The sequence below is a fragment of the Macrosteles quadrilineatus genome, unplaced genomic scaffold, assembly GCF_028750875.1.
Source record: "Macrosteles quadrilineatus isolate MER2022 unplaced genomic scaffold, UCM_ALF_1.0 Scaffold_7__1_contigs__length_78375512, whole genome shotgun sequence".
NCBI classification, from domain to species: Eukaryota; Metazoa; Arthropoda; class Insecta; order Hemiptera; family Cicadellidae; genus Macrosteles; species Macrosteles quadrilineatus.
In genome coordinates this window covers 40,383,679-40,401,472 of record NW_026542600.1, presented here as the reverse complement: position 1 = coordinate 40,401,472, position 17,794 = coordinate 40,383,679, and the positions used below count along the sequence as shown (strand labels likewise).

Sequence of the window (17,794 nt, the reverse complement as noted above, 5' to 3'; positions counted from 1 at the left end):
GTAAAATAACTTTAATACAATTATTCAATTGCATTCTTAACTATAGTGCAATAATTCAACAACTCTCTTCACTTCAGATACATTCAGTGGTTAGTTTTACAACAGTTCAGCACAATAAAGGTACAATGTAAAAAAAGAGATGGAATAAATATAGAGGAAAACATAGAAAAATGTGGATGAATGCAGTTCCAGACATTTAGGGGGGATTGCAGGTTGACAATAATAGCATAAATTTGGAGATTCGACTCAGTCTTTTGGTTGAGTTGAGGTCCAAGTGGTTTTCAGTCATATTCAGCCCCTATGGTGATACTCATCTCTCCAGGAAGTATCATGGTTTGGTGGTACCAACGATTTGTATCCAGCACAACTGAAATGCATTTACAAAGAATTAATAGGTTGTGGTTTATGAAAATGCTAACTAAATTTCTACTTATACTTTCCACTAGATAGAAATATCAACTTGGCTTCGGTTAAGTATCTTACCTCTAGTAATAGGCATAGCATTTGATCATTTTTCAACCACTAAAAAGGCAGCTCCTCCCCTTGATGTTAAACTCCACCAAACGTTGGGTTTTAAGACTGGTAATTTTAAAAGGACTCGTTTACAGAAATTATTGAAATAAAATTTTGGAAAGATGATGTTTAATGGCTTTTAAGAGTCTTTAAGTCAAAACAGTACATTGATCTCCTACCTACATCTTAGTCCACTTGCTAAAATGACTGGAGGGATTTCTCCGATACAGTAGAGCTGCTCCTCGACTGCAAGAACTATTCATTTTACTTTCTCCTCCCATACATAGCATATGGAGAAAGTATTGTTTTTTGTCAAAATTTTTGACTTTGAAGTTTTGGGTGGAAATGTCCGTTTTGGGCCCCCCTGAACCCAAAAGAGTGGTTTCTGAAGTGATGTGTAGAGCGCGAGTGTGTGTCTGTTTATGTTTGTGTGTGGATGTGTACAGAGCCATATATCATACTTGTGGTTCGATTTAGATGAGATTTGGTATCCAACTAATCCATGGTATGTCCAGGCATGGTTTTCAATTTTTTGGAAATTTCAATTTTTAATGGTGGTTTTCCCATAAAAACAAATATAATAACGGAAAGATCTGATTTTTACCAAAACACCTTGAACAGTTTTATTTAAAATTAGCATGTTATAGTCCTTTTAACTGTTAATCAAATTGTACAAACCCCATTGCTGTACAAATTACGGTCCAAGAGTTTTTGCAGCTCCCACCACTTACCCACAATAAGGGTTGTTAACAAGTTAATGTAAGAAATAATGTGTCAGATTGCTGATATCGTTTATTTTGTTTACTGAATAGGTGGTTCAGTTTAAGGTGGGCTCCAGAACATCACAGCTTCATCACAATTGTCAAGCTATTATTGATTGGTGAGTTTGAACCCTGACCTCCAAGCAATGCCAATGCCATACACTGGTCCACCACCAACAACAATGATCATGGAAAAAGCTTCTTACTTATCTCTCCAGGGCTGACAACAACCTCCAGAGTGTTGCAGTGGTAGATACACTCTGGTGGAGGCTGCAGAGTCCACTTCTTCCTCCCTCTCAGCTGTGCTTGCCAGGACGGATGGCTTACACTGTCCACCTATGATTACAGAAAAAGGATACCACTAATCTAAGTTGAATGACAGTACTTAGCATTGTATCACAAAAATCTTGCCATAACAATTTTGTTTAGAACCCAAAGTGTGTAGACAGCATGGCAAGAAAATTCAAAAAAACATTAAGGATACTTCTATTCTTCACTTCTATAATTTCAAATGGAAACACATTTTTTTGAATAAAACTGGGATGGAATATATTTTTTAATGCAAATAAATATATGACTACTCTAAAACATTATCACCCCCCTAACCCTGTCAGCAACAATGGCCAAAACTTCTTTTCATAAGTGCTTAAAAATGTACTAAATCACTGTTTTCTTAAAAATAGTGAACTAAATATTTTTCAACATGAAATAAGTTCAGTATGATAATATTTTTGTTGGGCATCACTCACCTTATTGAAGTCACGAGAACGTAGTCCTTGTCATGTCACAATAATACACAGTTCATTGCACATAAAAATATACAAAAATAAAAATAAAAATAAATCCAAATTTAAAATATCAGACAAAAGTTCTCAACACCGACGTTTCGCCGCACCAAAATCAACGTGCGGCGTTTTCAAGGTTATTCCTCTTCTCACGCAATCGCTGTGAGCGCCTAACCACGACTGACGACCCCGGTGGTGGAGGAGGGGGAGGGGGGACTCTGTTATCAAGAACAGCTGATGGCATTATCTGTTCTGTGCTTGTGGGAAAGTGGCATTTCAGAGCTTAATAGGTTCAAGGAGCATATAAACAGCATTTGTGATACTATTAAATTCACTATTGAATTTGAAAATGATTGTAAACTTCCGTTCTTAGATGTAATGGTTGATAGGTCCTCGGACACTTGGCATACCAGTATGTACAAGAAGCCTACGGCAACAGTACAATATTTGCATTTTGATTCATACCATCCGGACCACGTAAAATTAGGTTTAATAATTGGGCTTATTAAAAAGGCGAAACTAATCTGTAGTGATGAACAGACTTTTCAGCATGAGGTAGTAACTATAAAAAACCGCTTACTTAACAGTGGGTACCCTAAAAGATTCATAAATAAAGCCTTAAGAAAAATATCCAGCTCTGATACAAGTTTACCACCTAAAGATAACAAACCTTTGGCCACAGTATGCATTCCGTATATTAAAAACCTTTCGGAGAAAATACGGCGCGTGAATGCTAAGCAAGGTATTAGGACGGTCTTTACCTCAAAAAACACGATAAGAAGACAGGTATCTAAAGTGAAACCTCCTAACTGTGGTAATGACAATAAAAACGTGGTGTACAAGGTCCCATGCTCGTGTAAACGTAGCTATGTAGGTCAAACTTCAAGACCGGCTCTCATACGGGTTCATGAACACATGAATGCTCGTGTAAACGTAGCTATGTAGGTCAAACTTCAAGACCGGCTCTCATACGGGTTCATGAACACATGAAAAAAGTTGATACACGTGTAACCTATGGTTCAAAAATATCTGAACACGTTCATGACACCGGGCATTGTATAAAGTGGGAGGAAAGCTGTATATTATACAAGGAGCCTAATTGGAAGAAAAGGAATATTATTGAGGCTTTGTTTATTACTTCAGATCAAGATTCATTAGCCAACGCATCCATTGATATCAGCCCGGTTTATAATACACTAATAGAGAAAGAAATTAAAGGATGCATAGAAAAATCTAAACAAAAGAAGATAATGCCATCAGCTGTTCTTGATAACAGAGTCCCCCCTCCCCCTCCTCCACCACCGGGGTCGTCAGTCGTGGTTAGGCGCTCACAGCGATTGCGTGAGAAGAGGAATAACCTTGAAAACGCCGCACGTTGATTTTGGTGCGGCGAAACGTCGGTGTTGAGAACTTTTGTCTGATATTTTAAATTTGGATTTATTTTTATTTTTATTTTTGTATATTTTTATGTGCAATGAACTGTGTATTATTGTGACATGACAAGGACTACGTTCTCGTGACTTCAATAAGGTGAGTGATGCCCAACAAAAATATTATCATACTGAAGTATTGACCTCACCTAATATACCATGTCGTTTAAGAATGAAATAAGTTATCAATAGTTTTTGATTGAGGCTTGTAATGTTAGGATCACTGATTCAAAATCTGCCAAAATTGTGCAATTTTTCAAGGCAGCTTTTGATCACAAAGCAGACTAAAAGGATCTGTACTTGTACCTCAAACTTTTTTAAATGAAATAGATTTAAATCAAATAGATCAAACAAAAAACACATTAGGCCAAATAAATCTAAAATTCAACTATCTTACATGCATTTTTGCCCCATATCCAGGACTTCCCATGAATATCCAATCCACTTTCTTGTTTTCAGATGTTTCTGGGAGAAAGTACGGTCTTGAATACTGTTCTTTCAAGATATGAGCCACTTGATTGTCACAATTGCTCCTGGACAGATCATAATTCCTACTTAGTACAAAAGAAATAATAACAATCATGGAAGATGGTACGGTATCAAATGGAAAGTCTATTAAAGTAAGTTTGTGGAACCATAAAAGTGTTTAGAGTTTAGATCTAGATTTTCAAAGAAATTTTCTCTGGCTTCTTCTTCTAATACCTATTGTAGAGTTAAAACATTTGAAGTTAATTTTTAATCAAAACAAAGCGAAGTACCATTACAATATAGGTCATATTAGCAAGCCATTAGAGACCGCAGTGATAGAACAGTTTGGGACATCGGTCTCAAACCACCAACGCTACATGACTTATCAGCCCAAGGTGCTATGTAAATAAATACATTGGCTCTACAAGACATATCTCAAAACTTTGGGTAAGGTATAGCCCATTCTACTGATTCCATACATTGTACCAACCAAAGACTATGAAATCCTACAAGTGGTACTTGAATATCGATACTTTACCCACAAGGTACTCACCAGCCGATGTACCAAGGTTTGGTCCCATCTTTCAATTGAGCTCGAGCTTCATCCATCGACAAAACTTCCCGTAAGCTGTTGAACCCACTCTCGTAAGGGAAGAACTGGCAGGCAATCTGATCAATGCTACCGTTGTACAGTTTCTGGAAGAACTTAAAGCTCATCACCTGTCGTCCTGGCCAAGCATTGGTGCCATCTCGGATCACCACCGGTCTTCCACTGTAGGCGTACCTAATGGCATATTAAGATCTCATATAGGCTTTATTATCTTGTGTCCGTCTCACAATTTTTGAGTGACAATTCATGCTAAATAGTATCTACTGGCTGAACGTGACAATATGTTTTACTAATATTGTAACCTTATCCTGAGTGAAGGAAGACCCTTTGCTGGTCCTGGTGATGTAGACATAGGAGTATTTAATATTTTTGTAATATTAAAAAACTGAGTCTGTTGCTGTGTTGTATTATGTCATTAAGGTAAATGGAGGACCCCCACGTGGAGAAATAAATTATATTTTTGTATTGTGACTACTGATGCTAGAGAAATAGTAGACCTAGTGAAAAATGAAAATTTTTGGGAACTGTCAGACAAAGTAGTTAGTTAGCCAACATTAAATATATAGATTTTTTTCTTTAGGGAAAGGTGGAAAATGCAAAAGGTGAAAAATGCATCTACACACACACACCAGCCAGCTTGTAGCATATGGGACTCCTAAGGGCTTATGACCCATAAGCTACCTACTAAAACCCTCAACTAGCCTGGGAACACTTGCCGCACTTCATAAGAAATAGGCCGAGTTGCACCCACAGGACTCATTCCATTATCAGCCATTCATCTCTAGCATCATCTAGATTTTAGACTTGTGTCAGACAATGAGTCTGGCTGTCCATTGTCTTTGAGTCTCCAGCTGTATCTGAAAGGAGTATGAGAGCTCTTCGGTTCTTACAGCGTCCTTGATGTAGCCTTGTCTCTGGTAGATTGCATTCCACTGTTGCCAAGAGTTTGACAGTAATGACTCCAGCTTTCACTAGGACGGCCAGTTTGGACACCATGCGGTATGTGAAAATTATCCTAAACGCCGCCTGACAATACTCTCGAGCAACATCTACCAATAGACTTTTGTTAAGCGTGTCTGCTCACACATCTTAGCCATATAAGCAAGTAGAAATCAAGCGTTGTAACGTACTTTCTCAGGTTTTTACCTTTGTATAGCTATCAGACCTTTTCAGGGTTTTCAGGACTCAGATTGACTGAACACTTGTATAGATTACAACACACTTATTATTTCAGGACTATTTACACAAAAAACTATATACAATATAAATACAAATCTCTTTTGCTCCCGAAGCCCACCCTGTGGCTTCTCCCACTTGCTCCACGGCTCTCAGGAGTCCCAAAAGCATGGCTCTACAGATTCTCCTCTCGGCTCCGGGCAGATCTTTTCTCTCAGCTCCTGCAGTCCTCTCCTTGGCTCCTGTAGTCCTCTCCTCGGCTCCTGCAGTCCTCTACTTTCGGCTCCTGCAGTCCTCTCCTTTCGGCTTCTGCAGTCCTCTCCTCTCGGCTCGTGCAGTCCTCTAACTGGATCCTGCAGTCCTCTCCTCTTGGCTCCTGCAGTCCACTAGCGGGCTCCTGCAGTCCTCTCCTCTCGGCTTTTGTAGTCCACTAACAGGCCTCGTCTCAGGAAAATGCTGGGCGGCTCACCAACGGGAGCCCAATCGCAGCAGCTCCTGCCACTCACTGTCGGATGCAGACTCTCCACGGATAGTGCTAGGCGGAAGGTTGTCCCTTGCATAGCAGCTCCTCACGCTGTCACCGACGGATGCCAACTCCTATCTCGGGAAGAGCTAGGCGGATGGTTGTCCCTTGCGTAGCAGCTCCTCACGCTGTCGCCGACGGATGCAGACTCCTATCTCGGGAAGTGCTGGGCGGCTCACCTTCTTGAACCCGCCTCTAGTGCGGGGACGGGACCCACCGGTGGCGCCTACCGGCGGGGGCAGGCCCGGAGGCCCAACTCACGAAGTCCCCCAAGTATGCTCCTTATATAGGGCCAGAAAGTGCTTGGAGGGTGGGGGAAGTACCCAGTACCGGCCCCCCGGCGAAAGTACTATGGGCACTTTTCCCTCAGCACTTTCCCTCAGTTCTTTTCCCCGTGTCACTGAGTACCTCTGACGCTTTCCCTCAGGTCTTTCCCTCAGTACTTTACCCTCATGTCACCGAGTACCTTTCCTGGTGTTTACCTCAGGTCTTCTGAAACACTTCATTACAGCGTCTTCTTAGGCTGCACCTGGGATCCCCAGAATTTGTTATTTTAAGCCTACTGAGAGTGCTTTCAATCCGTCTGGAAGAATCAGCCAATCAGCAATCAAAAATCATGTCTTCGCAGTGATCGCGGGTGATGATATCGGTGTGGTGGGGGAGTGGAGGAGGGGATAATCTCCGCGACCGCAAAAGATGCTCGCGATTTCTCCAAGACCATAGAGACGTTCATTATTTTGTCGCGACTGTGGGAGACGAAGATGAGTCCCCGCAAACGGGGAAGACGTTAACGATTTCCCCGCAATCGTGAGAGACTGTAATGTCTCGGCAATGGCGCAATATGTTTCGCCGTGATCGTAGGAGACGTTCACGATTCCACATTGATCGACGATCGCGGAAATTGTCTACGATTTCATTGCGAGCGCAAGGAACGCTCACGATTTTGTCACGACCCAGGACGATTTTGTTAATTTTCTGTATTGTTATGTGTTTCACGATTTTGCCATGATTAGGGAAGGCAATAATTATACAGTCCGCAATCGTGGAATACGTCTACAGTTCCGCTGTGAACGTTGGAGATGATCACGATTTTGCCGTGATTCGGTCAGACGATAATGATGTGTCCGAGATCGAAAGATGTTTACTATTCCGCCGTGAACGTAGGAGATGTTCACGAATTCATCGTGATCGATGGATACGTAGAAGGTTTCTCCGTAATCACGAAAGATGTTCACTATTTCACCGTCACAATTTCGTCGTAAGAGAGGAAAATTTCGTTCATTTTTTCAATTTTGTTTTGTGTTCACGATTTTGCCGTGGTTGGAGGAGTTGTTTAAAGCGATTATAATACAACTAATATTTTTAGAAATTGAGTTGTGCAACCCTGTTTTATTATTGAGCAGAGTTTTTCATATGATGAGTTTGACTTAAAAGACAATGTTTTTATCAATAGTACGGTCCTTAATAAAAATTGTAAATAAATATTGGAATTATAAATAACTATGCCCACAGCCAATAGCTTAAATAGACTTTAAAATATTTTAAATTGATTTGTCACACGTGAGTAAATATTTTACAAGTAAGAAATAATTATTTAAAATACTATTAAAATATTTATTTTAGGAGGAATGGATTTATTTGCAAACAAATCTAAATACCAGCACATCCTACACCTTTTACAATTAATTGCTAAAAAGTTTAAATAGGAAATTGCGTGTTTAAAATTGAACTTAAATTATCTCATTATTTCACAATAGATCCACAATAAAACAATCATGAGTTTCAAAACACACCTTATATGATTACCAGTAAAAATCAGTATTAAAAGTATGTACAGTATGAATTAAAATTGTTTTTGTTTATAACTACTCATTGCCAGTGCCACCCAAATACAGTATAATCAGCTGATTGGTGTCCGGTAAAACTCATTACAGTACAGTTTTTTTTTTTTTTTTTTTTTTTTTTTTTTTTTTTATTGGGAGGAGGTAAAAATGCATTTACGCACACTGATGTGCTCAATGGCCACTCAGTAGTGCCGGACTCCCGCGGGCTCGTTGTCCCCGGACTACCGGCTAAAAAACCCCCTCGTCTCCTAGGACACTAGCCTGGAACTGTTTCGCACATTACTTCGGGCTAGGCCTTTTATACTACGCCTCTAGGGCTTTCCTTCTGGTTTCCTCAGAAAACTAAGGCCGATCGAGGTCGACCTTCTTATCCCGAAGTATGGCTTCGATGAACTGCTTTACACAGTTCCAGTTTCCTTCCCCCTGTATCATAGCTCCAACGATGTTGTCGGGAGTAATGTCGACGCCGATCTCGGAGATCAAGGAGGCTCGGCGGACATGCCACCTGTCGCAGAAAAAGAAGGTATGCTCAGCCGAGTCTGCAATGCCTGGACAGTACATACAGTCCGAGCTGGCAGCCTTCCCCATTCTGTGCAAAAAGGCCCGAAAGTACCCGTGACCCGAAAGAAATTGAGTCAAGTAGTACCCAACCTCACCATGCTCCCGTTCCACCCATGGTCGGATGCTAGGAATGAGCCTGGCGGTCCAACGTCCCCGAGACTCGGCTTCCCATTCACGCTGCCAGCGGTCGAAACTGCGGTTGCGTTCTTCTCTGGCAGCAGTCTCTCTATCTACTTCAGGTCTCCTGCGGTAGATCGCCTGTCGCTCCCTCGCGAGATGAAAGACGGGGATGACACTGGCAATCACCATGACTGCAGGCTCGGAAACATAGCGGTAAGCGGAGGCAACTCGCAAGGCACCTCGACGCTGAACACGGGAGAGCCTGTCACGGAAGACACGCCTCTCCAGCACGTGGGCCCAGATTTCAGCGCCGTACAAGAGTACTGATTGGACGGCAGACATCAGTAGGCGGCGTTTGCAGGAGCGGGGGCCGCCGACGTTTGGCATAAGCCTACTAAGGGTAACAACTCCCTTAGCGGCTTTGTCAACAGTTCGCTTTATCTGCTCGCCGAAAGACATTTTGCTGTCAATCATAACACCAAGGTACTTGGCATACGGCTTGGTCTCCAATTGGGCATGGCCTACTTGCAAAGGAAGGACGGTGGGAATTCTTTTCTTGGTTAGGATCACGATCTCTGTTTTTTCAACCGCCAACGATAAGCCGTGGTCCCGCATCCACTCGTTGACACGGAGCATCACTATGCCAAGTTTAAGCTCTGCTTCTTCAACGGTTCTGCCTGCAACCAGAGCAGCGACGTCGTCGGCGTAGCCAACGAGGCGGGTCTCGTCTGGCATTTCGAGTCTAAGCAGACTGTCGTAAGACACGTTCCAGAGATCAGGTCCAAGGATCGATCCCTGTGCAGCCCCAGAAGTGACAGAGATCCGACGCTGACCTTCGCTGGTGTCAAAGAGCAGGACGCGGTCTGAAAGGTAGGACTCAATCATTCGCAATATGTAAGGAGGGACGCGGAATGTCACAGTATGTTACAGAATGTCATTACAGTACAGTAGTACGCAATGAAACCCCATTTGATTAAGCTGGCGGCAAACAGCTGTTTTCTGGACTAAATCCTTGCATGGGAAGTTCGTCAAAATAGTGTAGTGTAGCGTAAAAACAATTTTCAATTGATCCATCGGGACCATGAACAGTTATGATGGTAATATTATGATGGTTTTCTCTCCCGAGACATTGAGGTGTCTATATGAGATCGTTGACTTTGAATTGTGTTAAATATATTCTAAGAGTTTCTTCCAGTTTACCTATGTAAATTTTTATACTCATACATGCTGATATGAAGGATACATTATATTTTTAAAGTTGAAGACATTATCTCGATCCATTAATCAGGGTGTCCCGGAACTGAAGTCTCTACCAATATTTTAGGGCATTGTTCCTGAGTAAGAAACGTATCTAAATATTTAAATTGTCCGGAAGTCCGTAGTTACTCACACAGCCGCCACTTTGTTTTTCACTTATTAGCGAATTTCCCTATAGGGAAGTAGCTATTATCGTAGGTGGCACGGTAAGACCTAGACCCAGGACCGATTTACTTTTTCATTTTGATGTCCCCAGAGGCCAAAAACACCATTCGTTCAAATTTTTTTATATGTATATATATATATACGTCCGTGAACGCGATAACTTGAGTAATTTTTGTCCGATTTTGATGAAATTTGGTTTAAAGGTGTAAAGCGGGATAAACTTGAATGAGTTCGCGAACCAGCATGATCAGACCATGGGAACGGGGCTTTACAGGGGGTTTTATCGGGTAAAACTGGGTTTTCTCACTTCTGACCCTCAAAACACAAAATTTCCCAATTTCCCTTTAGACCTTTTTAAAGAGCTTAAAAAACAAATAATTTAGTATATAAAAGTATTTTTGTTCGGTTATTGGTGACGGAGAAAATTTAAAAAATTGTAAATTTAAAATTTCCATGTTATTCTTATGGAGAATATTGTAAAATGAAGTAGTTTGCTTGTTTATGGATATATTTTGATCAAACTTGGCAAATTTATTTATTTTGTAGTAAGCTATCATTATTTTACTAAAAACACACTTTATTAGTTTCCTTGTATGTAGCAGCAAATTTAGAATCAATTCAGACAAATGGAAATTCGCTTAGTCGGCAGGTTTGCTGCGGCGGGGGTATTTTTTTAATAAAAAGCGTTTAAAGAGACGAAATTGAAACATGTCAAAAACATTTATGACAACTAGACAAAGCTACAAAAAAATTACGAAGATTTTTAAAAATTTAAAATCAAAATGGCGGCCATCTAAAAATTTTGTAAAATCTACGGTTTTGAGTTATTTAATAAAAATAAATAAATAGCCACCATTTTGTTTTATGAATTTGAAATATTTTCATTATTTTGTTGTAGCTTTGCTTAGTTGTCATAAATGTTTGTGCAAAGTTTTACTTTCGTATCTTTAACTACTTTTTAGAAACAAATTAATAAGTAAAAAAAACACAATGGCGGCTGTGAGAGTAAATAAGGACTTCCGGACAATTTTAATATGATATTTAGATATGTTTCTTACCCAGGAACAATGTCCTAAAATATTGGTTGAGAGTTCCAGGACACCCTGTATATTACCGGTATCTGACATTTACACTAGACAAGTCTATACCTATTGACCTTGCGCTGGTTATTGCATAATGAGTGGTGTAAACCTTGTTAAATACCATTTGCGCAACTTGCGACAAGGTTTAGCTCATAGCCGCTGAGGCGTTATTACACCAACACCAGCTTGATATAGATTACACTTCGACCAAATATACAACTATGTAAATATTTACTGTCAATATGAGATAGTAGTTAGGTGGATTTCTTTCCACAATAGTAAAAAGTGTTTACTATGAAGATGTTAATACTGTTTAGCTGTTTTTTTTTAATTACAAATGGCCTAAAAGCTGAAACTTGGTCAGTTGTTGATTCAATAATTCGTTCCTAAATGTTATTAAAAACATTTAATACTGCTGTTTTCAGTAACCGTACTGTATCTTGAAAAGAGAAATCCACAATACATACATGCACTAATACATTGACGTGTTGTTTAATATTTACAGGGTTGTTAAATATTTCTCCTGAAACTATTGTGCTTATTTAATAAGAATACATTTCAACCAATACTTAATTCATTATAAGCCAAATTTAACGCTTATCCTAATTCCTACATTAAGGTGGCTCTCACAACGCTATTATTAGGTTGAATTAACTCTATATATTACCGGTGCTTAACAGCTATCATCAACAGAAGTAGATTTTTTATTCAGATTGATAAATATTTAGGTGATCATAAAAGCAATACCAAAAGACATAGACTGATACTGTAGATACGTATTAAATGGTTACCTTTCTTCAAACTCCTCGGGAGATATGTCAGCCACAGAATCGACTTGAGAGAGGCCCTTGCAAATAGAGCAATCTTCAGTCGGCCTCAACCAACTTGCCATACGATCCGGTATGGACATGGCACACTGAAACATACGTTGTCATTGCAAACTGAAACACGCTGAAACGCTAATTGTATAGTATCATGGCGCACTGTAACAAGTGTAACACTCGTTACATGCTGTCGCTGCAAACTGAAACACACTGAAACATGCTGTCATTGCAACTGAAACACGCTGAAACACTAATTGTATAGTATCATGGCGCACTGTAACAAGTATAACACTCGTTACATGCTGTCGCTGCAAACTGAAACACACTGAAACATGCTGTCATTGCAACTGAAACACGCTGAAACACTAATTGTATAGTATCATGGCGCACTGTAACAAGTGTAACACTCGTTACATGCTGTCACTACAAACTGACACACACTGAAACATACGCTGTCATTGTAAACTGAAACACGCTGAAACGCTAATTGCTTAGTATCATGGGGCACTGTAACACTCGTTACATGCTATGCTGTCACTGCAAACTGAAACAAATGCTGTCATTACAAACTAAAACGCACAAAAACACTTATTGTATAATATCAGGGGGCAGCATCGTTAGGCCTGCATTGCATGATGTCCCTGCTTACTGAAACACACTGAAACTCTCATTGTATACTATCAGGAATCACGGTAACACACGTTACATTCTGTCTATGCAAACTGGAAAGTGTCATTATACCCTTATATTGTATACTATAATGGTACCGTACACTGAAACATACCTTACTTAATGAGACTGCAAACCGAAACAAACGCCTGAAACCGTCACGGTACACTGAAGCAATAGTTACATATTGTTATATTGTCACTTGTTACATGATGTATTATGATACACACTTAAACCATTGACTTTGTATGTACATCCTGCAGATATACGTATAAACCTAGATATAACTTATTGCCGATTCTGACACACAATCCTACTTTTCGATATGAGAAAACAAATGCCGTTAGCATAAATAGTCTGTCTCTCTTAATCATGTTTTTAAATTTTCATTCTATTTACTCCGTTCCCTCCTCCAAACCCTGTTAACTCGGCATTATCAATTATAAACAATCCTCAAGAAGTTTGGGAATGGCATTTTTTACCATTGCAGAAACGGTTCCACAGTTTGACGGGAACAATTATATTGGTATCAAAATATACATTTTAGGTAAGGTAATTATGAATAACGCTTCTGTGTATTATCTGCAAAGGTTCAAAAAGTAAAATGCTGTTCCCGGACTTTTTGAGGAGCGGCTCACCGGACATACCAAGCATATAAGAAACTCAGACAATCATTTAAACATTGACTTTTATCCCAAATAGCTCTCAGAACCGAATACTTCATATATATATATATATATAATAATACTTCAAATAGAATACTTCAGGGAAACGCGTACGGATATAAAGCTTCTTAGACATATAACGTGAGTGTTGAGTGAAAGTGCAGCATGTTATGGTATTTAGTTGTATAATATTTGCCAGAAGTACCTTCACTGATTTATTTGAGGATTAAGTACGTTAGAAAGGCGAAGAGATTGATTAATCGCTACGAGTAGGTACGTAGATAACTACTACGGAGAATGTTATTACTTACAGGTTTTTATATTAACATATGGGATTACTATTAAAAAACTAATAAAAATGTTAAATCGCACATAAAACCTTATAAATGCTGAATTATTACATAAGCAAAATATTACGTAATTTTTTACAGTCGTGAGAAAATATTAGTAATACAATAACAAAATATTTAAAATACGTATATCTGAATTTGTTTTCAAACAAACCCTATAAAATGTCTTAAAATGGTGTTATGTTCGCTAGAGACGCATGTAATAATGGTTGTTAAATAATATCCTAAGTGAACATAAATAATTCATTCTTGGGTTATATTGTAGTCGAACCGATTTCGGGTTGAACCAGATATTAACATAGTCCAAAGAATAAATTATTGAAATTGAAACGGCTCTAAAGTTCGTGTTTAATTTCTAATTAGGAAGTAATTTTTACACCAGTAGAAAAAGAGTACATAAGTTATTTAAAAACTAGCCAATTCAAAAAGTATTTTAAAAATCCACAGTTAAGCTGTTTTAAAATAAATTTCAAAACAAACTAAGTACCTAAATCGGATGTTTGAAATATTCTGTCACACTCCACATTTTATACCCCTGAAACCTTTGGGATTGAGCAATAAGTTATCACTACTAATTATTTTACCAGCTGTATATTTTTAACCTTCAAAATAACCTAATATTTATTATTTTGATATTTTGGCTCGGAAATCTATTGTTGATACGATAGACCGTATAGGATATTTTTATATTGCGGTTTTGATTTAAATAGATTTTATATCTTTGACGAATTTCATTGCAATATTTTCTTGACAGATTACAAATGACTATTTCGATAATTGGCTTGGATGATTTTACCAGGGTAAATTGTTCAATAATTTTAATATAAATCGTAAGAAAAATATTAAAAATGCAAACTTAGTATGTTTCGCACAACATATTTATGTAATATCATTAAATTGATAAAATTTAGTGCAAACGCAATCGAGTCATCTACTGAAAATCTCTCTATGCTCACATGCATCATTTCTATATTCGCATTGTTAAAATTTGTTTACAAATTGTGGAAAATTGTAAACGTCAATAATAATCACTGGATTAAGCTCTGTTGATAAACTTGCAGAACTGTTGCAAATGATCGGAAAACATTGTAAAACAAGAGTCCTTGGAGCCTAGACGTTCTAACTTATAAAACAATTAAATAACTACAAAGACAATCTATAATCTCACAATATACTAGATATTTAAATTATATATATGTATAGTATTATATAAATGTTATATATGTAAGGTTTCGTTTTGTCTGTTTTAGGTTAACGCTGGTTATGAAAATCATAATCGGTCTGAGAGTCACCTTATCCGACACCTAGAAGATTTTTTTTACACCCCCAATGTACTAAAAATTTGTTTTAAACACATTTCAAAATTAATACTATTGATTTAAATTAATTGATTGACGTTTTAATTTTTTAATGTTATGTTTAAAGATTTAGTTTTGAATAGGTTTATCATCTAACGGCTTAATGCATTTACATCTAATTAATACAAGTCCTTGTTTACACAAGTAGTTAAAATACCATAGTATAATATAAAGTTCCAAAAAAGACAAAATTCCCACATTAGCAAACCATTAGAAACGTATATAAATATGAACATCGGAATTCACCTGTTATAATTTAACTTCCCATTTAGATAAATACACTCGTAACTTATATCTACGCACATGTTCCTATTTAGACCTTTTCCGCTTAATTTTAAAATAAAAACTTTATTTTATTTTTAATTTTATTTATTTTTTAATTTTTTTAATTTTTTTTAAATAGACCTGAAGTTATTTTAAATTATTTTTTTAAAATAATTTCAAAAAATAATTTTAAAATAAATTGATTTTAAAATAATTTTAAAGGGATTTATAACAAATTCATTGTCAATATTATTAAGAATATTAACAAATATGGTTATTATACATTATAATACTGTACATCATATAGTATAATATTACTGTAATACTATACAGTATATACTTTTGTTTATTTTTAATTAGTAAGGATTTTTGTACCATCTGTTACTTGTAAAAACGTTTTGTAATATATTATATTGAATGGTAAGTACAAATATTATTTTATTTGTCATTTCATGCCATTACTTTAAAACACAAAAGCACGTAGGTCCAGTTCCTGATTTACCTTTTCATTGTGGATGTCGTATCCCTTCCACCTAAGGATCGCCCTGGCGAGGCCCGCATGAGTGTGTAGTTGAAGAGAGTACGCGACGGCGAGAGTGACGGTGGCGACGCCGGCGAGGAAGTAGAGAAAGGCGTGGAAGCGGTGCGGTGGACGGACGCGAGCTTCTAGGAGTCGGACGGAAGGGAGTGTCGGAAGGTCGACTCCAAGGGTGACGGCGTGGGCGAGGACACTGGCTAGTCGGGTGGCGGCCTCCTCCATGGTCGACGGTGAACTGACTGAGCGACACTCTTGTAGTCTTGTACATGTGTTGCTCCACCCGACCGTCCGTCCGCACCACCCCCTACAATAAAGTAATACAGGGTGTTCCGGAACTCCCTACCAATATTTTAGGACATTGTGCCTGAGTAAGAAACATATCTTAATATCATATTTAAATTGCCCAGAAGTCGTTAGCCACTCACTATTTTTTCACTTTTTTTTCTTTCTAAAAAGTGGTTTAAGATACGAAATTTAAACTTTATGAAAAACATTTATGACAACCAGATAAAAATACAGAAAAATTATGAAAATTTTTTAAAATCATAAAACAAAATGGTGGCCATATACAATTTTGTTTCTTAAATAGCTCAAAACCCGTTTATTTTACAAAAATTGTATTTTATGGCCGCCATTTTGTTTTATGATTTTGGAAAGTTGTCATAATTTTTTGTAGATTTGTCTAGTTGTCCTAAATGTTTCCGCGTAGTTTCAATTGCGTATGAGTAGGGGCAATATAGGAATATGACGTCACTTTCGGCACGTTTTCCCCCTAAGAATAACATGGTGAGCTTTTATTAGCCACTTTAAAAAAAATCCTGCTCTTGGTCTATACACCCCTATACAAATGTTCTATACTATTCTACTCCATTACTATTTCAAATCCACATCCATTCGCACGTATATTTTCAAAATCGCCGACTTGACAGTGCGAGGTTTGCACGCGAACTCGCGCGCTCCCCGCCGCGGGTGTGGGCATGCTCCCGCTTCTCGCTCCCGACTCATGGTCGGTCTTCTCGTCTTCGTGGTGAAATGGCATCCTTAGTGGAAATCAATGAATTCTGGCTACTTGGGAACCCAAGCCATTTGACATACATCAAATCACCCTTTCTCCTAATCACCAAATAAATGTCTTTATACTTACTTTGGTCTTTATACTGGGAAAACGTGCCGAAAGTGACGTCATATTCCTATATTGCCCTTACTCGTATGATTTTTTTTTTATTAATAAGTGAAAACAATTACTGATAATAGAGTTTTAGCTATTGTCTGTGGTACCTATTGCACTATCGGTGTAACATATGAGAGAAAATTTAGTATTGAAAACCAACAAATCGAAAAGCCATTATAATTTTAAAATAATATATAAATACCCCTGTCTCAACAAACCTGCAAACTTTTTAAGTAAATTTCCGATTGCCTGATTGGATTTTTACTAATATAAACACGTAAGATTTATTCCCTATTTTAATAACATTGAGTTTACAAGTTTGTACCAAATTTAATCAAAATCGGACGATTTTTACTGGAGTTACTATGCTAATGGACGCATATGTGTGTAGATTTAATCGGATGACGGGTGGTGTTTTTGAGCCTATTTCCGGATTCTGGGCTCGGACTAAGATAAACCATTGATAAACCCGAGCTTATGAACCGGAAGACGTCCAGACGAAGTAAATCGGTCCCTAGTCTAGATCTTACCATGATACCTACGGAATAGGGTAATTATAGATTAAGTTTACTAAAAAAATAAACAACCTGGACCTATACAAACTTAAATAAAACTATACTTTCTGATTTGTTTAAATATTAAATTTTAACTAAAGTTTGA

At 37.9% G+C, this 17,794-nt stretch overlaps 1 protein-coding gene across 1 annotated transcript; it reads right to left on the bottom strand.

Annotated features, from left to right (window-relative positions):
- Positions 1–16,255, bottom strand: LOC128998355 (bifunctional arginine demethylase and lysyl-hydroxylase JMJD6-B). The gene is made up of 6 exons (XM_054424459.1): positions 15,928–16,255; positions 12,087–12,211; positions 4,511–4,741; positions 3,887–4,022; positions 1,481–1,610; positions 1–367 (listed from the first exon to the last, which is right to left on the bottom strand). Exons 1-6 carry the CDS (start codon positions 16,183–16,185, stop codon positions 282–284), a joined length of 966 nt encoding a protein of 321 aa, XP_054280434.1. The 5' UTR covers positions 16,186–16,255; the 3' UTR covers positions 1–281.
- Positions 16,256–17,794: the final 1,539 nt, after the last annotated feature.